Raw genomic sequence first — 22,526 nt, 5'->3', positions numbered from 1 at the left:
AGACTCATCACTGTCGTACTCATGTCACGTCGGAGAACTTTCATGGAAAGTTCTGTTTCTGTTTGTCTTTAGGAAAGATTAAAACTACATTTAGTAGAAAACTTTAGAACGCAAAGTCATAGCAAAATTATCTATTTTCCGGGCATTGCAACATCAGGTAAGAAGACTTTTAACATTACTCATGCTTTATGAAAGAATGCAGTTGCATTTATTATCACAACAGGTACAGTATATTTTAGGGCCTGCTCCCTTCTGATACTAGGATAAATAAGGCATTTAAATTTGTTTTGTTGTTAGTAGAAATTCATTACGAACAAAAAAATAAGTGATTATACATTCAGTTGAAAAAAAAAATATTGCAGCCCATTTTCTTTTGTAGATAACAGAAATTTGTTGCGACCACTAAGGAATTGTAAGAATCTTACTGTAAATTTTGTTGTGAAAATAAAATTCATACTAGTAAGAAATGCAAATGAATGCACGAGATAGATATGAATTTTTTGACAGTGAAAAGATAGAAACTCATGAAAAATATATTTCTGGAAGAATCGAAGCTTCATGTCATTACAAGAAATTTTGAAAACGACATAAAAAGGAATTGTTTTAATAGAAATAATTATTTCAAAGATTCTTTTACTAATGAACTAGAAAGTATAATTTTTCAATTTTAATTATTTTCTTTGTTTCAGCATATAATTTATAATTCATTTTTATAATCCTTATGAAAGCTTTATATCATTTTTTTCTCAAAACTGCAATCAAGTGTCGAGACGCTTAAAGAATCAAAATATAATTAAGTCAACGGATTAATTGATAATAATGTTCAGAAAATATTAAAATCGTATTTTTGGCATCGAAAGCATACAAGTATGCAAAATTAAATACTCTAATCCTGAAAAATTCTATAAAAATTCCATTTTATAAACATGAAACAAATTATGTGAAGTAAAAGAATGTGAAAAGAGACCTAAGATAGAATAACGATTAAAGAAAGATCGTTCTAACCATTGATTTAAAAAAAATAATCTATGTAAGAAAAAATTAATTTCAAATTCTGTAAATTCTTCTAGTTTTTGTATGGAATTTACAATACTTTGAATTTTATAATAATACTTTCAACGCAGATATTTTAAAATATCAATTAAAATTCTGATTTTTAAAAAAGTAGAAAAATAGATAAAATACCCAATCTTCTTTAAAATATATTGTTTAATAAATGCTTCTAAGTAGTTCCAATGTGGGACAGTCACATGTTTCTGCACTATAAGTATCACAATACATAATTACTTTCAAACAAAAAAAAATCATTGCATATTGTTCTCGCACAGTAACAAAGAGAAGAAAAATAGAATTTATTACTAAAATTAAAATGCATTATCTTGCATTTAAGGATGAATTTGATTTTTTTTAAATCAAATGGTCCGTCTTTGGTGAAACAGATCATATACAGACTGATTTCTTCTTTTCTTTTTATTGCAAAGTATCTTGGATTTTCATTAATAAATGAGATGTTCAGTATACCTTTATTTAAAGAATGAAATGGAATCTCAACTATTTTGACTATATGACAGTTGTTTAAAATTTATTTTTAAAATTCATAAACAGATATTATGTACATAACCAGACGCTAATAATTAACTAAGGATAAAAAAAAATATAAAAATAAAAAAATATCTATTTTGTGTACAGATCTGCATTTTAATAATGTAATAATTTTTCTTTATAATAAAGTATTCTTCCTTATAAAATACTATAAATATCACATCATCTAAATATTTAAAATAATGTTTAATTATTTGAAAAGAAGCAAAATCTATTTTATTTTAAAATCGTCTCATCTATATTGTATTTAGAAATAATAAAGAAAAACAATTGAACCAGTTGCTCATATCCAATCATTGGTCTATTTTCATTCCTTTTTGTTTCATATGAAAGCCCATAATCTTGAAATACATCATCAAGAGTCGCCTTTGTCCTCAACTATCTTAATTTTTTTTAATCAGGAAAAAAATTTTATTTTATTGAAAATTTACTACAAGGAAGTATCATTACTGAACTTATTTCACTGAAAATCACTGAACTTATTTCAAAACATATATATTTCATTTGAATTCCTGCGATCAATGATTGTCTGTCTACTTACTTTCTTTCAGATATTTCAAGATAAAAAAATCAAAGCTTCAAACTCAAAATCGAGTTGATTACACAAATGTGTCACCAATTAATTTCGTTACTTGGAAGTATAGTTAATCAATCGGAGTGTTCTATCATTGTTATGCAAATAAAATAAAATTTTTGCTTATTTTTATTTATTTTATTATAATTATGATTCTGTTATCATGTGAGAACACAATGTTATTTTGGTTTGAAGTTTTGGAAGCCACAAAATGCGTAGGCAACAAATTTTTGAAGCTTCAAAATGCGTAGGCAACAAATTGGTGATTTATCGCTTTTGAGGCATCATTTTTCACTTTTAGGGTAGTTAGAAAATAACGTAGAAGGTTTTCACATTTGCCGATTTATCGCCAACTAAAATTACAACTTGATTTCCATATTATTCATTCTCTGAATTCTTACGAATTATCTTAATTAATTTAAGTCATTAACCAGTTTAAACCGGTTTGAAAAAATCACGAGACTATCAGATTACGCATACGTCAATATTTAGAAATACATATGTTTTTTTCATCTCAAAATCGGTGGAGCTCCAAAACTTTGTTTGCCAGCTAGAAAAATTGAAAATGAAAGTTTAAAAAATTATATATATATATATATATATATATATATATATATATATATATATATATAGAGAGAGAGAGAGAGAGAGAGAGAGAGAGAGAAAGGAGGGATAGAGACCGATAGAGAAGTCTCGTGATTGTTTCAAATCGGTTTAAACTGGTTAACGACTTAAATTAAATAAGACAAATTATGATTTAAAAAATAATAATGTTCTCACATGAAAACTTGCAATTTGCGATCGTAGATTTACTTTTTTTTTTAATCTTTATTATAATTTTGTGTAGTTAAGATATGGTTCATTCAAGTTGAGTGACACAACTAAACATATTAATATAAATGTTTGGTGACCGCATTAATTGTATCAATACAGTCGCGTTGATTAATTTTAAAGACTGAAATCCATCTTATCAAACAAAAGCAAGTACTAATTTAAAATATGATTTTATAAAAGTAATAAAGTATTCTTATTGATTGACTATGGTTTTTCATATAAATATAACTCGCTTATAAGTGCATATTTCACTCCAAACTGAAATGCTTAACAAAATTTCACCTCTTCGCCTTTTCTTTTTTCCTGTTGATTTCACCTGTTTGCTGAAGCCGCGCCCAGAACCACTGTGATTGGTCAGAAAAATTCCCACCTTTCTTGAAAGGATAAAACTTCTCTTGTTTTCTTCATTTGACATTGAAGTGAAATTTCTGCCTCGTGCGAGTGGTTGGACCTTTTAAAAAGTAATTACTACCTTTAAGCACTTGTTTCAATGGAGCTCAGGCGATGCATTTTATCATGCCTTCTCTTTTCATAATTTTGCTTTTTTTAGATTGCTTAACTGGATTTTAGTTAATTGTTCTTTTAATTCTTTATTTTAGTAAGTATATATTTTTTATTTTTTTTAATATTATATAAATGGCAATAAACGACTAAAATAACAAAAGTTTTGAAAAATTAACTATAATTAAAAGATTATAGTTTATTATAATTGTTAGATAAGATTCTATACTTAACCAGTAAAAGAATTTAAGTATATGATAGGTTACAAGGAAATAATAAACATTATAAGTTATTAAATCGTTGGGTTTGTTAAAATGTATACAGTATAATAATTGAATTTGTAGTCTGTGATTTATGAATTTTATGTCACACAAATTACAAAACAATGCTGGCCTAAAAAACAAGTAACAAAAAATAATAGTGAAAATTCTGTTTTGAATTCAATGCCCAAAAAACATTTATCTTGATGGTAAAATCGGCCGAAGCACTCTAGTGAAAGTTAAATAATAATAAAATTAGTTTGAATTTCATTACAACAATAAAAAATATTATAAATTGTGTTAAAATAACATTTTATGTACTAATAACATTTACTAATATTTAAGAAAAATAGTAAAAAAAAATTGTTTTTTATTCTATATACCAACTGGAACAACATATTTATATTGTCTAGTAGTTCAATTTAATCAAGAAGTTCAATAACTAGAAAAGTTTCATTCAAAGATTCAGTAGAATTGATTCATTTTTATACTACCGTCATTTAGAACAACAGATTTCTGATATCTAATGTAATTTATTCAAAAACTTACAAAAGATTAATAAAAGTTCATTCAGAGAATTCAGTTTTAGTAGAGCTATCTCTCATAGTCTAATGGAAAAATTTGTAGTATTCAGTGAAATTTGATTAAAAACGTTGGTACTTCATCTAAAACACTAGCTGATATATTCAGCATTGGTACAGATTTTCAATGAAAGAAAAAAAATGCGTAAAATATTTTGTATATAAAGTCTTCCCATCATCTAAAACTTTATTTTTGATGAAAATGAGAATATTTATTGCACAAAATGAATTTTTTTAAATTTTTCTTCGACTCTAAAACAAAAAGTTTAGACTTTACAAGTTATTTTTTAAAAAAATCAAAAGCTAATTTTTGCCATAAATTAATATTAATTTTTAAAGAATGAAACAATGAACTTAATCAACTTCAGCTGAATTAGATTTCTCTACGCGAATTGCACAAAATCTTTGTTTTTTGATATAAGATAATTCATGAGATCATGTGTGTATTAGGAATAATTTTTATAATGTATCGACTGATATATTAGACATTTTATTTCTTAGTTATTTAAATGGCTTTTATAACATATTTCTCTATCATATTTTCTTTGCTGGTCATTTTTATCTAGAAGTCTAGACTTGAATGCATTTTCAGTACTAATTAGCGACAGATTTCAGTGCGTAATGTCTGTTATTATTCCTAAACTATTCCAATGGATCCTAGAATATGAACTAATTAACTGTCACAATGACCTCCAAATAAAAAATACATGAACATTTTTTTGAATGAAACATATTAAAAACATTATTCACTAAAGGTTTATAAATATTGACGGAAGTGTGCATGTCAGTTGATGCGCGTGAGTAAATGCTCGTGAGATAATATGCGATTGTTGTTAGTTCGTAAATATCACACGATTTGTATGAATACTGTATCTGCGACTAATGTATGATCACCACTGCTGGATTCTAGTGATCGATAATTCTGTCACATTTTGTAGATCATTAAAAATTGAATCATTAAAATGTTTGTTATGACTTAATCTATCTGCATTCTTATTCAACTACTATTCATACCTTGCAGACACATAATATTTTACATACATCATTTCTGTGAGCTTATTTCGTCACAAAAATCTGTCTTCTATGCGAATTCATTTTTGTAAAAAAGCAAAGAAAGTAAAATTATTCAATAAATTATTCTATTTGTGGCTTCAAAAATTCGCACAAAAACAAAATGTTCAAGATATAAGAAATTTATTTGCATTTATTAAATGTAATAATAAAACAGATAGCAATTATCCAATTCGAGTTACATTTTGCATTGTAAAAGGCATTGATTTGATTTAGCCAAGAATAGTTGCTAGAGCCTGCCTAACTGTAGCAAATGATAGGTCCACTCCACTTGTATCAACAGGACCAACGGAAGTATTACTTATTATATGAACAAGAATGGAAATCAGTTCCAGCAATACCTGAATTACAATTTCGTCAATAGAAGCGACAAAAGCAGAGGCACTCACTTGTGAGACAATATTTGATACTACATTAGGTAGGGCGGAAAGTCCACCAGATGCAATAGTTTCAATATTAGACGATACTCTGTTAGACACTTCAGGAGATGTTAAACGATTCAAAACATCCCCATAAAAACCAGATGAAATTCCTGCTGCTATTCCTCTATCTGTACTTGTCCCATATCCGTATCTTCCATCTGTAACTATACCAGTTGCACCGCCAGATGAGGCACTTGTTGATGTTGAAACTCCGCTTTCATCACCATACCCACCAGCATCTCCAGATCCGACTCTATAGTCATCCGCATTGGCCATACTTGCCCCGGTTCCTGTACCATATCCATCTGCATTTCGTGCCACCGCACCTGCACTAGCTTCAGCTCCTACACCATATCCACTGGTTACTCCACAATATCTTTCTGAAGTTCCTCCTCCGACACCAGCCTTAACTGCTGCACCTGTTCCAGCTCCCACTGCCCCACTATATATGCCAAATTCTCCAAATCCATAAGTTTTTATAGTTTCAATTATTGAAGAAGATGTACTCGATGCTGCAGACAAAGCAGTGCTTTCATTAATTACACCAAACTCCGCCAGAAGTTTTCCCATTATGTAAGACATTGCTTGAACAAAAGCAAACTGATCTTTAGTACTTTCTGATATAGAAGCAGCCATTCTGGCCATTTCATTTGACAGATAATTAGCCATATTAGCATCTAAGCCCAAGCCCTGAGCAGCAATATTCGCCATAGATGAGGCAGTCGCTTGCGCTAAAGAGGAAGTTAAAGTTTCAGATGTAATGATACCCGAAGTCAACAAATTCTGTGTAAACACCTGAGCAAAGGTATCTCCAGCGGAATTGCCGGTTCCTGTAACTGCTGCTTTACTGAATTCATATCCAGAACCATATCCTGACGCATCAGAATCTCTAATACCGAAATCTCTTCCGTATCCGTCTCCTGCACTAGCTACAGTGTCTGCTACAGATCCTGAACTAGAACTTGAGTTAGTACCATATCCAACAATACTTGATCCATAATTGTAACCTCTTCCGTACTCAGCCTCTGTTCCTGCCTCTGTTGCACCAGCAATTCCGGCTCCAGCATCTGCTCGGGCTCTGATATCATAGCTTCTCCAGCTATCACCAGCATCATATATAGCAGCAACTCCAAATCCAGATCCAGCCTCGTAACTTCCTTCATATCCAACTGAGCCACCAGCTCCTGTTTCTGCACCTGCTCCAACTCCAACATAATAGTCTTTATTATATTCAACTCCTGCACCAGATCCTATGTCAGCAGCACCTCTAGCTCCAGAACCAGCAGCATAACCTCCTCCATATTCAACTGCAATTCCGGTACTGAATCCAGGACAGTAACTTTCTTTAAATCCAGCTCCAGCATTTGATCCAGCACTGTATTCTCTTACGTATCCAGTTGTAGCTCCTGCCTTTGTTGCAACATCAGCTTCGGCTCCTGCTCCTGCTCCTGCCACAACTCCTGTGTCGCCAACAACTCCAACTCCAGAACCAGCACCATAGCCACCTCCGTATCCAGTTCCAGTTCCTACTCCTGCTCCAACTCCAATGCCACCTATATTTTCAGTTCCAGAACCAGCACCGAAGCCTTCTCGGTATCCAATTTCAGTTACCACTCCTGCCACAATTCCAGTACCTCCTCCATATGCAGTTCCAACTCCAGCACCAATTCTTGTTCCTGCACCAGAATCATATCCAATCGCAGTTGCAGCTTCTATATCTGTTCGAACTCTAGGAATGTCGTTTCTTCCATATATAGATGTTGCTCTATCATTAGAATCGGATCTTGTAAGGGCCACTGCTGCTTCACTAGCTTTAGCACCGTATACAGCAGCACTTGCAGCTTCAGCATCATAGCCACTTCTGTATCCAGAATCTGCAATGACGACAGCTCCGACTCCGGTTCCTACTTCTGCACTGATTGCTCCATCAGATCTCGGACCAGCACCATATCTAGGGATATAACTTCCTCCATATCCAGTTGCACCTTCTACTCCTGTCCTAACTATCGCACTTGAGTCTGCTTCTCCACGAGCTCCAGAGCCTACATCATATCCAGCCGCATCTCTAACTCTTGTATCTATTTCAGTGCCTCTTCCATATCTTATATCCGCCCTTTCCTCGTTTACAGCAGTATCTCTCCCGCCGATACCATATCCAAACATGCCTGTAGATCCGGCACCAGCTCCTGCTCCTGCTACAACTGCTCTACCAGCTCCCATGCCGACACCATATACAATATCACCTCCGGATTTATCGCCATAGCTTCTTCTATATTCTGCTTCGACCCCAAAAGCGGCTCCTGAATTTGCGATTTTTGCCCCACTAACTACTGCCTCAATACCAGTTCCAGGCCCATAGATACTGGTATATTTAGATACTCTGGCATCGGAGGCTTCAGCAGCTATAACTCCTGTACTTGTATCAGTTCCAGTACCGTAGTCTCTTCTATATCCAACTCTTGCTTCTACATTTTTTGTTACAGTTCCATCAGTTCCCACTCCAAACTCATATTGAACTCCGACTCCATTGTCACTTCCATATCTACTTGTAACTCCTGCTTCTACCTCAATTCCAGCACCGTAGTTCATTCCATACTCAGTACCAGCTCTGACACTAGTGACAGTTCCTGCACCTACTTCAGCACTATATCTTGTAGCTTTAGCACCCGCCCCAACTTCAGAACTATAGTCTTTTCTATATTCAGCTCCTGTTTGGTCACCAAATTCGGTTCCTCCATCGGTGGTGACCGCTCCACTAGCTTCATTTTCAGCACCGTAGCCTCTTCCATTTCCCGCTCTTATGTTAGAATTAACGTTAGCTTCTGCAGCTGTTACATTGGCATCATGTCCTGAAGAAGATCCTTCTCTAGTCTCAGCACTATATGTAGCTTCACTTCCATAAATCATTCCATTTTCAACTGCTTTTTTGTCAGAAGCTCGAATTGCACCAGATTCACCTCCTGCGCTGCTACTAGCGATAGCTCCTGCCCCATATCCTACAGCTAAGGCGCTATATCCGGTTGATTGGGAAGAACTTATTGCCAGTCCTGAATTTGTCTTTGTTGTGTATACAACTGCTGCTTTTCCAACTTCTGATGATCCAGAATAACTATCCCCTGATGAGCTTGTTTCTATACTTACTGATGAAGATGCAGAATTTCTTTCGTCAATAGCAACTACTTCAATTATTTGCAATACTTCGGCTCTGTATCTTTGATCGATTTGTCCTGTCACTTGGAGCATGGCACTTGTCAAGCAGTCGTCAATGCTGTTCAGCATTAGCGGAGAAACTCCACTTGGCGATGCTACTGCGGTTTCAGCTATGGACCCGGCCATACCTACCCTCATTACTTTAATTTTGCTTTCTGACATACTTCCCATTTTTCTCAACTGCATTTGCATGGTGTCTGTGATCATGTCCAGGTCATCAAACTGATCGGAAGAGAACAAGCCACTCTGTTTCAGGCACCATATAAAGTTTGCGACCACTTCAACTGTCGAATTTGTGTCGTTCCAGTTTTGACCTTGCACCGAAAAACCTTGTAGGAATAGGATAAAGAAGAATAACGATAATAGAGAAAGCTGCTTCATCTTGTAAACTTAGTTGTTATCGCTTGAACGAGTGATTTAAATGGGAAACTTATGCCCTTTTTATACCGAATAAATCGTGATCACTGTGCTTGCAACGCGACGCAATCTGTCGTCAAAAGACATCACCTGTATTTGATCAGATGTTGAATGCGTAAGCAAAATTTGTTTTATGTTTTTCTTTTCTGATGGATTAATCTTATGTCTTTACAAATTCTTATGACGTATTGATTTCCCAAAATAATATTTGGCAGTTTTGATATAACTGTGAATTTCTATATAACTCTGAAAGTTTCAGTTTATTATGCAATTCTCTCTTTCTGTAATTACTATTGTATGCAAAATTGCATTCTTAAATACAGTAATCTGATGTAACAACTGCAATCAGGATTTAAATTACTTTTTTTGTGTGTCTGGAATAAAAATATGATATCCGTGAACATTTTCAATATTTTAATGCTATGTAGACCGTCATAATATATACGCGGAATTCAGATTTTAGAGATGGACAGTCATGTTGGTGTGGTGTGAAGTCGTGACAAAGGGTCTTCTACTGAGTTGCCATTACCATCATCTAATCAAAGTCAAAATGACGAAGTTTGTCCCAAAATAGGCTTCATGTGCCATGAAAGTGAGGAAGTTAATTAACACTAATTTAAAATCAACTTTTTGATATTATTTGGATGCATATTTTAGGTGGTCTATCTATTCAATAGTTCCTATGACAATGCTTCCAGAAAATTTCTGTATAACTTCTCCACTTTTCATTTCTAGAAAAGTAAAACCTAGCTTAATTCACTTGCTGCTATTTTAGGGCATTTTGGATCATTCCATAGATTCAAGATAGATTACCATTTAACGGACATCGCTAAACTCACAGAAGGGGGGAAAGATTTATGTTTAAAATATTAATTTATCAAGAATATTTTACTAAATATGAGTAAAAAAAAAAACCTGAGAAATGTCTGAAAATTTAGATTTAGTGACTCTTCAGCTGTACATTCGTTGCCTCAAAAAACACAAAATGTTATTCCTTATGACATTTAAAGCCTTTTTCCTAATTAGAATTATACGCTTATTTCTAAGGGAGAGGAAAGTATTGGAGATAAAATGTTCATTTCCTTTACATCCTAACTATAGAAAATGAAATATCAATCGAGATTATTCCCTCTTCATAATGGAAAAATTTTATAGTAAAAATTAAATCTTATTTTTTTAATATTTGGAATCTAAGAGTCCATAGCTCTACTCACAAAAAAAGACATTGAAATTTATCCATAACTTTTGTTTTCAACCGCCTGAAGGCTGAGGCCATATTCATTAGTTGTAAAACCTTGGTGTTCAATACTACATTCCATGGTAAATATACCATGCATATGAATATGAAAACTCTATTGTAGATCAAATATATTTCTGTTTGAGAGGTGCAGGGGGGTTGCAGACAGAATGTGAGAGAAGATGGCGTCATCTTACCAAAGTTAAAAAATATGAGATTCAATTCCTATATAATTTTTCACATGGCTTTAAGTATTACAAGTTAACTAATTCGTCTAATGTTTCTTTATATTTAACGCTTGTGTACAATTTTTACTGACATTTTATTAAACTCAGTCTAGAATAGTAATAGAATATATCTTTGGCTTCTGGCTTGCCGACAAGAATTTTTCAAATTGCAAGAACAGACAATTTTGAAAAATATGTGCTCTTTTTATGTACATGCTTTTTTTTGGGGGGGAGGGGGAGACTATATACTATAATAGTCTATAATAAGACTATATAATATATATAGACTTATATGCTATAATAAGATTTTACTCGGAATATTTTTGCACTTTGAACCATACAAGTAATCTATCCAAAACTTTCTCGTATACTTTCAAATAAATTTGTCATGCTAGAGGACGCCTTACCTAGCACTGGCGTATAATAGTTACGAAATATTAAACATTGGCGTGAATTTAGCATTTTTACTGAATCTATCGTGTGATGCTTGGCGAGTTATTTGGCGATTTATCTCTGGCATGCAGATAACAGTATCCAAAAATCGAATTTGTATTTTAGACATGTGTTTCTCAACCGATTGAAACAAAAATTCACCACAAAACTGCATTTGTAGTCACAAATTCTTATACCAAATTTGATATATTTCAATGGGTTTTTCATGTTTACTTATTTCTAAAAGTACAGAGTGACTGTCACTCCGTAGTTGGATTTGGCTTAAAGTTTGACAGGTTTCTACACTATAGAAGTTAAATCTGCGTACCGAATTTTATCTGTATAGCTCTCATCAGTTAGATTATTATCGTATTAACTTATATTCAAATAGCCAAACAGACGTACTTTCTCATAACAGATTTTACTCAAAATTTCACAGATTCTACATATACAGGAAAGTAAAAAGACATCTTTCCATTTTTTTTAATTATAAACAACACCATCAAAATCATAATGTCATTTCAATATCAAATAGCTTTGGTAACTTAACTCATCTACAAATAACTTTTCGTTGTAAATGTTATTGAATACTTTAAATTCTCAATTATTTGGAAGAAGCTGTTGTTTAATCAGATACAAAATTTGCTAACAAATAAAATATTCTAGAAAATCTTTTTATGGTTAAATCGTGATAGAATACAGAGAACCACATGCTTGTAAAAAATGATGTCACAGGATTGCATTCTGGCTGCTTGCGCAAAGGCTTCTTTCTAGAAACTTGATAACACAACTGTCCAGCTGCGTATCCAGAATTTTGCATCAGAAATGAGGGAGCATTACGTATGTCGTCAATAAAATCAACGAAAATAAAATATTTTGCTTCTAAATGATGAATTTTACATGAGTATCAATGAGTTTTGTATGTTCAGAAACTGTTATGTTGGCACTTTTCTATTGGATCTCGCATTTCTGGAAAAACTAAAAGCCCTTAATTCAACATTGCGAACCCCGTATGTCGATGGACAACGGGGTCGCATCTCTTGAACGAGATGCGACTGATTCTTTTGTTGTTGTTGTTGTTTGCGGTTTCTTTGACTCTGAAGGGCTTAAATTTCTCAAATGCCTCCATTTGCCCCATTTTGCATTTAGAAAAGTTTCATATCAAATCGTAAGGTAAGTGTTTAATCTATAGCTATGAAGAACAACTTCTGAAAAGGAAAAAAACTGTCTTAAAGTGGTTGTGAATTTTAAAGAAGAATATTTATTTATTATTATTATTTGGCAGTTTAAAAATAGCTATCAATGGTCGCCCGTGTATTCATTGGCCAATGTGAGTTTAATCCTTTCTAGGGTCGTGGGAAGTATACTTCCCACCAAATTTATCACTCTTTGTATGAAATTATGTAGGTTGGCATAAGTTCTGACACATTTTTTTAGAAAGACAGAAACATAGAGGCTTCAGTTCCTTATCTTACACAAAATGATGTGTCTTGATTTGCTATTTAATTATTAATTAACCAAATTAATTAATTAATCAAATTTAATTTATCTAATAAGCTAAATGAATACCTTTTCTTATTCTAATTTCAAGCCTAAAAATATTTAAACATAATATGACTAGAAAAAATGACCCTTTAAAGGGTTAAACTACTATAAATTTGCTTTTATATCAAAATACAATACAATTCGACGAAGAATTTTTGATAACTTAAAATGTCTACTAAATTAATCTCTCTGAGTGTGAGAGATTCAGTTATGAGTTTATATATATTTCTGTTAACACCAACAATAACTCCAAATCGCAAACCGTTAGATTAAAAGGCAAATGGCAAAATTTGTAAATCGATATTATAAATTCCTACGAAATTTTATACGAAATTCATACCGACTCATTACCGAAAACAGTTTGCGAAATAGAATATTAATGACGAATTTTGGCGATTGAACATTAGGATTAATCGCACAAGTACCAGAAAAACAAATATGTATTTCAGACGTATTTTTTATTAGATGTTAAATATTAGATTAACCAAAATGTGACACAGAATTACAGTGCAATCAAAAGATCGCATACCAAATTTCATTTATTTACGTCATAGCATTTTTGAGTTATTGCAAATTTCATTATTTACGGAACATTCGAAAGTACATGTCAACCCTTTCACATATTTGGTTCAAAATTTCAAAGAATCTAAAATTGTGAGTTTAATTTCATTTACCGAACTTGTTACAATTTTTAGATATCGCATTTAAGTGCAAGCAGACGTACAAACTGATAGACGGTTAACCCATTGACTGATATGGTTCCAAACTTGATATCTTTCTACATTACAGATGGCAACCTGTGAGCCAAATTTTATCTATCTAGGAAACCCTGTACATCAATCCATCCACTTATATGTGAATAGAATAATTAAAAAAATCCGATAGCTATATGTATTGATTTTTGTATGCAATCTTAGCATCACAAGTGGAGGTATTAAATGGTAAGTGGAGGTTAAATTTTAAACTAAATTGGAAGTTTTAATCACTGTCGATCTATTTTTCTAAGTTAGTACAAATGTGATGGCTGAAAAACGAAATTATTTACGAATATGATCAATATTAAATTTACATGTACCAAAATTTTGACCCAAAATAATTATAAGGAAGATATGAAAATATACACTCGTTTCTCGTGCTTATGCAATGAGACTGAGTGCGAGATTCTCTTTATAAGTTTGCAAGAAAGTTGAAGGAAGAACACTCTGGCTGGTTTAAATTTACATGTACCAAAATTTTGACCCAAAATAATTATAAGGAAGATATGAAAATATACACTCGTTTCTCGTTTTTATGCAATGAGACTGAGTGCAAGATTTTGTTTATAGGTTTACAAGAAAGTTGAAATAAGAACACTCCGGCTGGTTTAAATTTTTAAGGGAATCGTGATATTTTTCGTGATATTCACATTTTATTATTTAATTATCAAACGTGATGGGAAGACACATGACCAAGCTATAAATGAGAAGAATCAATTCTGAATCTTTTCATGTCGTTGAATCGAGATAAAAAAAATTGCTAATCTCCTAACAAATTATAAAATAAAATTTACAAGATAATTTACAGAAAAAAAATGGTGTCATTCAGTTTTAATTTTTCTGTAACTGTATTTAAAATTTCTTTTGAATATAAATTCCATGTTACCATAATTTCTTTTATTTGTATATATATTTCTTTTTTTCATTACCCAAATTTATTGTGACATTATTGAATTGACTGAAAATTTACCAAATATATAATTTAGAAGGTAAGTTTACAAAACGTTCTTCAACAGTTGCTACAAGCTATTTTAAATTAATTTACCATGAAAACCTTTAAAGAGGAAGAAAAGTTTTACATTGAAATGAGTCAATTTGGGGAGTACTTTCTTTTGATTTCGAGTTGCAAGATTTTACACAAAAAAACTTTATCTCGTTCACTTTACCTTCTGATTCATTTCATTCAATTAATTTTCTAAAATATTTATATTGGATGTCAAGTAATTTCTTTTCTTCGAGTATTTAAATTCTGTAAATTGGAATTTCAAGTAAATAAACTTGCTTATTTTTATCAATACTAAATTATATAATCTCATTTCTGATTTTTAAAAAATATGTTTGTTTACAAATGTTGAATTATTTTTAATTAAGATTATTATATTAAATATGAAGGAAATAAGCAGCTTAAAAAACTTAAGACATCTAATTTTTTTTAATTTCATATAATCGAAGTTACATGAAAAAAGTTCATTTTCCTCTATTTATTATTATATTTTTTTTCTGATATTGCAGGTTTTCTAAGGTATTAAATATTGATTTTTGGTTTTCTACAAAAAAATTTTTTTTCCTTCTTACCTGCTCTTATTTCAGAGTGCTTTTATATTGAATTTTTCATTGCTGCTGCTTGCTTTTCCTTTAAATATCGTGATACTTATGCTTATTCCTTAAGATATCCTTTATAATTTTGCTTTATATAGTTTAATATGTTATCATCACGTCCTTTGCTTACCCATAATTTTTAAAAAATCCGGAAATGATATATATATTAAAAATGTTCTTGGTAATTCTCCTGAAAGAATATGACAAAAAAATATTTTATTAAATTAATAAATTAAAAATAAGTTAATTAGCAAAAAATGACTCATTATGATACAACGCTTCCTTAATACAGATGATGCTATCAAATTTAAATCTCATTTTTGTCTATTAAAAAAAACATATTGTCCTTAAATCAAGAATGTTCTGATAAGTAATAAGAGTTACAGATTTTTGGCAAAATAAATTAATATAATTGATGATTATTTACGCGTGCGTGTGTCAAAACGATGAGAAATTATTTCGCCTTTCTTTACCAAATTAACATCTTCAGGAAACAGTAATCTAGAAACCGAAAGCCTTCCTCCATCCTAAAATGTAACAATTTTCTTCCGACTTAAAAATGTTTTGTGATTAAGAAATTTTAAAAATTGTAATTGTATTACACAATGCAATAAAATAATTTTAAAAAAATTGCATTTTTTAAGCCCGACTGTGAGAAAAAATTGAATTGTAACAGTAAAATTCTGATATGCAAAAAGAATATGAGATACTAAAACATCGGAATTCTAAAAATCGTGCATATATTTGTAATAATCTTTAAAATACAAAAAACGAAAAAAAAACAAAAAAACTCAAGATTCCCGTTGTTTAGAAATAACGCCTTGACACAGCTATTTGTTTATATACAACATTATCATTCTTATTCAAATTCACAATAAATCGCATTTTCTCATCACATAACGTAACTGCATTAAGATAAGAAAATTATAATTTAGATTATTTTAAAAATTTATAAACACAGTACAAAAATAAACTAAAAATTCATTGATATGTCCGTAGTTCATGCATAATGCAATATTGCTAATTGCATACATTTCACGTTTCTATTTATGGCTTTGGTATCTTTAATCTGGTTCTAATGGAAAGCTTCAAAATCACGAAATTCATATGCAAAATAATGATTTCTTCGTCTTTTTCTTGAATTTTTCTTTGTTTTATGGTAACCGCAATTGCCTCTCCATGGTTATATATTATGGTTTTAATGTAAGTGATTACTGTTATTTGAAACCTTAAAAAGGATACTTTAGCTTATTTATAATAATAAAGAAAATTTAGAATGTCTTTTTAGATAGTCACTTATTGAACTGAGAGTTCGACTGAAGACTACAGTTTTAATAAAACTACATACCAAATTTCATATACTTAGTTTTTTACAGTTACGTTTGAGCATTCAGAAAATCACAAAATGGCATGCAATTAACCATTTGAAAGAGCTATTCAAAAATCGGCACATACATTAAAATGATATATTTTAAATCCAATTTCATACATTTAGACATTTTATAAACTTTCGAGTTCGCATATATATGTTCGGATAGACAAGCATTATTCAAGCACAAGTAAGCTTGACTTTGGATAGACAAGCATTATCCAAGCGCAAGTAAACTTGACTTTGGATAGACAAGCATTATTCAAGCACAAGTAAGCTTGACTTTGGATAGACAAGCATTATTCAAGCACAAGTAAACTTGACTTTGGATAGACAAGCATTATTCAAGCATAGGCAAACTTGACTTTGGATAGACAAGCATTATTCAAGCATAGGCAAACTTGACTTTGGATAGACAAGCGAGACAAGAATCAACTTTAATTATTCAAATTTTGTCCTAAACGATGCATTATTGATTTTTTTGTTTAGATATCCATTTTAAAGTTGATTTTCTCATTTTTGTAGACAAACTGATATAATTGCAAAAAGTTTTTCTTTTTCTTTTATAGAGATCTAAAGCATAAATTTTCAATAAATTCTCGTGATCAAATTATTTGCAAATTACAATGCTTTATCTTATATACTTCTTATAGGAGAAAATGAAATAATATTAATAAATAATGTTAATTCTAGTAAAATAAATAAAAGTTAATTCTGATGTTTAATTTTTACATCACTATAAACTTTACCAGCAAGCCTTTCTTTCAGCCAATAGGCATAAATGAATTTTCTTTCTGAAATTAAATTTTATCTTCTTAATTTAGAAAACCATACACTTATTTATTCTATTGATCTGATATAAAAATATATCGAAAATCTATTTAAAAAAGATGTGTAATATCTATTTTTAAAGAAGAATACTTCGCAGCTTATAAATTTGATCTACAATCTGATTTTCAATCGCTTCTATCTGGAAATAAAAATTCCTTCTTTAATTCTGATAATTGCATTGTCTTAAAATACTATGCTGAGAATTAATTTGTATCAATAAAATTTCATTAGAAACGTTGGAACTTTGAGTTTCAGTTATACAAAAATTCATTTGGTGCTCTTGAAATGTCTTTAAAATGGGATAAATCACAGATATGGATGACAAAACACTTAGAAAGGTAATAAAATACTTAAACTTCCAATAAATAAAATCATATATTAATTGGAATTTGGAAATGAATGTTTGTGATAAAGACTTAGCTGAATCATGTTTGATTACATTTTCGAAATGTCAGTGAAAAAAAATGGGAAGAGGTTGTTTGTTTGCTATAACAAGCTCAAATTTACTCAATATATAATTTTTTATAAGTTGGTTCTTTTCAAGATAAATTTCAAATGAACAAAACTATTTTTATATTAAGCAAATTAATTTCATATCTTGCAAATTTTGGAAGGAAATTTGATACACATATAAAAATGCTACGTCGGATTGATTTATTACAAAATGTCTTGATTTCCGTAATGGGGAAATTCTCTGACAATCAGTAATTATGTTAATTAACTCATTTAATTAGTCTTTAGATATAAAATAAATCTGTCGCTTTGAGCCATTTCCATCGTCGCCAGTTTTGACAAAATATAATATTAGATTCTTAAATGATTATTAGTTTTTTTAGGACTTCTTTATTGACTGTGCTGTAAAATTATACCTATCAAATTAATAGATGATGTCTCAAAATCAGAACAAACTGGACTTTCATCTTTTGCTCATTAGTTCCATTAACTTTAACAAATTTTTTAGTTATTTTTCCTAATGCATTTAATCATTTAAAAAGTAATAATTAGGTAAAAAATATCTAATTATTTTTAAAATATACTGACTCACCTCCCCCAAAAATATTTTTATTTAGATATCCATTTTTTTTTTCAGTTGTTCGCCCCATGCTTCTCTGTCAACAAATTTTTGTTTATGTTCCCGAATATTCAGATGCCATCTGAATTTTATGATCAAAGTAGTCCTGATGAAGTTTAACAGAGTTAGATGCAGTGAATTAAATCCACGAGTTTCCCATCGTGTGAATTTTAAGAGAAAATCGTCATAAAAAAGCAATAAACATATATTTACAGAACATATGACTAATTTTAGGAAACATACCATGTCTGCGACAACAACAGTGATCTCAACGTGGCGTGATTTTTCACGTGTATATTCGAAATTGAAAAACAAATGGATATGAGAAATTTACGACTCCCATAAAACTAAAGAAAATGTAATATTGCACCAAATGTAATGAAAAGTTCATTAATATTAATGAATTGCATGCTCAAAATCACGAATCCTTCCCTACTGGAAAATGGAACACTTTTCCATGTGAGCCCCGTCAAATATTGCACAATCATAAAAGAGAAAAAGTTCTGGAATAATTTTTCATGCTAGTACTTTGGAAACTTAGATATTTTTCTGTTTCTTCAAATCATTCACATTTAATATTAAACAGAATTTAACTTCAAATGAGATAGCTATCTCTGACCGATACAAAATATATATAAAAAAAAATTTTTGTTTATATACCTAAAATTTTGAAACCGCTGATCATCAAGCTTCAGTTTTTAGTTATGATTTCTTAAGTTACTGGATAGATAGAAATTATAGAACTGTTTATGAGACGAACTTGCTTTAAATAGCTAAATCACAACAAATAGACTTGAAATTAATTGTATTTGAAACTATTTTCCGCTGCGATTTTCGGCATCGTTTGCAAGTAGATTTTACTCTATTTGCCTAGATATTGTTGAAATACTGTGATGTCCTCGGTTCCAGAATATTTTTTTTCAAAAGTATAATTCGATAAAACAAAATAAATTAATTAAGTAAAAAAAATCCAAGAGAAATGTATAGCAATTACACGAAAAATTATTAAAAATAATAATTTTTTATGATCTTTTAAAAGAAATTATTGAATAGGAATAACTTTTAATAAATTATCAAGATAACAATAGTCTAAAAAATAATTTTCTAGAAAGTTATTAAAAATCATTTTTAATAATTTTTCTGTAAATTAAGTATTGATACTTTTATTAGTTTCCTAAAAAAATTTATTGCACCTTTAATAATGCGATAATTTCTAAAATTACTAATTAAATTATTAATTACTTTTTGAAAATTCCAAAAACATTGTTAAGAAATTATAATTTTTATTTTGCGATTAAGCAAACATATTTTTAATAATGTTTTATAAAATTATTGTATTATAATTATTTTGAATATCTTTCAAACAAATTGTTAAGTAAATATAAATTTAAATAATTCCTCAAAAATTGTAAAATGAAAATCTTTTTTTAATATTTAAATAACAAATAATAAGTAATGATTATTTTTAATAATTTCCGAATGTGTATCTTTAATCATTTCGAATTCTTGAATAATTGTTTAATAAGTAAATAAATTTTAAATTTTTAGCATTTTTTAATAATTTTCAAAAAATGTAATTATAATTTTTTTATATTTTTTGCGAAAATCTTTAAAAAATTTTATAAAGTTAGAAATTTATAAAAAAAAACATAAATAATATTTTTAGTGATTAGATTTAATTTTTACTCTTTCATTTACTTCATTTTCATTTTTACTCCTTCATGTACTTTTGTTCATGCTGATTCATCCATATTAATCACAGCAGAATTCCATATATTTGAGAAAATGTAAAAACTTCTTGGCTTTTAACTTTTTAATAAATTATATTGAATTAAATATATTTTTAGTATAGGGTGTGAATTATATTATGAATTACAATACATATTCATATGATACGGAAATTGATGCTTCAAGGTACCTCAAGAACAGAATCCGTTAACTTTGGAATACAAGTTCTACATAATAACATTTATATCTGGGACAGTGATTATATTAAAAATTTTGAAAACTTATTCTGCATTGGAAAACTGTTTATTTAAATCAACATTTCTAAAGGCTTCAATCAAAAAATCGCAAAAAATACATTTATTCTATGGGCGTTTATAAAAAAAGATAATTTCATAATTTACAAATATAAATCTATTTCACAATTAATATCTGTGCCTATCTTTTACGCATTTCATCATATTTTGACACCATTTATTTATGCATACATTTCAAATGTAATGAAATGAAAAAATTTTCTTCGTACATACTGCTTATTTGCATCAGATTCGAGAACACATCTAACTTGCAAGGAAGTGTTCTTAGCTCTCTTCTTTATACCATCTTTACAGCTGATATGCCCAAGAACTGCTTCTTTGCTAATGACACTGCTATCCTTACGCAGGGCAGAATCACTAATTTTGTCATCAAAACTCTTCAAAAAAGGACTCCTGATCATTGAAATCAGGTGCAAGAAGTGGTGTATTGCTATCAATACGGAAAAGATTCATGCCGTTATGTTCGAGAAAGGGCAATTAAAGAAGCCACTACCTACACCCACATTTTTTGAAGATAATCTGTCTTGGGAAAAAGAAGTAAAATACCTTGGATTGATCTTAGACAATAAACCTACTTTTAGAAGAAATCATATTAACAATAGTAAAAGAAGTTCTGGGTTATAGTTCACCTCACTGGCTAATTTTCCCCCTCTCACTAAAAAATAAAATGTTATTATATAAACAAATTTTAAGACCTGTCCTCACTTATGCTGCTCAAATTTAGGGACTCGCTGCTAAAACCAACCGAAACAAAATTCAAGTTTTACAAAGTAAAATTCTTCGTATCCTTACCAATGCTCCCTGGTTTATCCGGAATATTTTACACACAGATCTTAAAATTTCAAAGCTGGATGATTTCATCAAAGAACTTTCAAAAAAAATTTCAGTCAACTCAAAACTCTTCAAAATTCCACAATCAAAGAGCAAATTAACTATTCTCACTGCAATGGAAAATAAGCCTTTTCTTACTCTACTACCAAATGGACTTTGCCACTTTAACCTCCATAGCTTCTTCTTAAATTTAAATTGCATCTAATTAACTGCTTCAGTTTTCACCTTAAACGCTTTTAAGCAATCCTTCCTCTACTCAACCGACGCATCAATGGTAGATTACTTCTGTTTTTCGTCTTCTACTTGTGACCACAAAATGAGAAGAGGTGTCCATGCAATAAGGCTCACTATGCATCTAATTCAAGTCTAACTTGCATTCCGTCGTTAGTCAACTTCAACCGGTTCGAATATGTCCTGGAAGAGTACGTTACATAAAAGAATGGTATCATCTTGGCAACGGTACTGGTTATGGGGTAGATCTGGCATACAATTCAATGGTTGCAGTGCTAATTTCAAGACGATGAAATAAATCGGATAAATAAACAATAAGCGTAATTGAAAAAGATTAGCTATAAATTATGCTTCTATTAATCACGCCTTTCGTAGACTCTAAGAATATATTTCTAGTGATTTGAGATCCATCATATTTATAAATGGGCAATAAGAATGAAAACGGAAATTTAAATATTTTATGCCATTACAGAAATTTGAAATTCTTGGGAAGATTGCAATGAAGTCCGCTGATGCTTTCTAAAGGACTAGTAATTCATCGTTAACAGCATACTTCCATCTTACTGTACATGTTTATTCATTTAACATTCGATTTTTTTGTTAATGTTTTAAAACAAACAATGTTATAAAATATTGACATCTTGATTGCTAGTCTGTTTTATTTATGCGTCACGATAAAAAAAAAGGAAAAATATTTTGATATAAAAAAATATAAAAGCATCGATGAAATGAGAAATGAAGAATCATCTTATATTTTGAAGTTTATGCTGTGTTTTTTTAATAATAGTTAATTTAAAAGCTTTCAAAATATTGTTACAAATTAAATAGGAAGTCGAATTGTTTGATTTATACCCTATTTAAGTACAATAACCAATCCTTAAGT

General features: G+C 30.2%; 2 protein-coding genes across 2 annotated transcripts in view; one reads left to right on the top strand and one right to left on the bottom strand.

Moving 5' to 3' along the window:
* Positions 1 to 5,635: 5,635 nt before the first annotated feature.
* LOC129968234 (fibroin heavy chain-like) lies at positions 5,636 to 9,436 on the bottom strand. Its single transcript, XM_056082088.1, has one exon. It carries the CDS (start codon positions 9,434 to 9,436, stop codon positions 5,636 to 5,638), a length of 3,801 nt encoding a protein of 1,266 aa, XP_055938063.1.
* Positions 9,437 to 12,484: 3,048 nt separating this feature from the next.
* LOC129969531 (uncharacterized) overlaps positions 12,485 to 22,526 on the top strand; it is a 65,592-nt gene continuing 55,550 nt past the window's right edge. Inside the window, exon 1 of the mRNA XM_056084142.1 lies at positions 12,485 to 12,541. The gene's annotated coding sequence lies outside the window, so the exon portion shown is untranslated. The remainder of the gene's footprint in view (positions 12,542 to 22,526) is intronic.

The sequence above is a fragment of the Argiope bruennichi genome, chromosome 5 (genome assembly GCF_947563725.1).
Source record: "Argiope bruennichi chromosome 5, qqArgBrue1.1, whole genome shotgun sequence".
Classification (NCBI taxonomy): domain Eukaryota; kingdom Metazoa; phylum Arthropoda; class Arachnida; order Araneae; family Araneidae; genus Argiope; species Argiope bruennichi.
The sequence above is the reverse complement of the archived record's forward strand: the minus strand, read 5'-3'. Positions and strand labels throughout refer to the sequence as shown.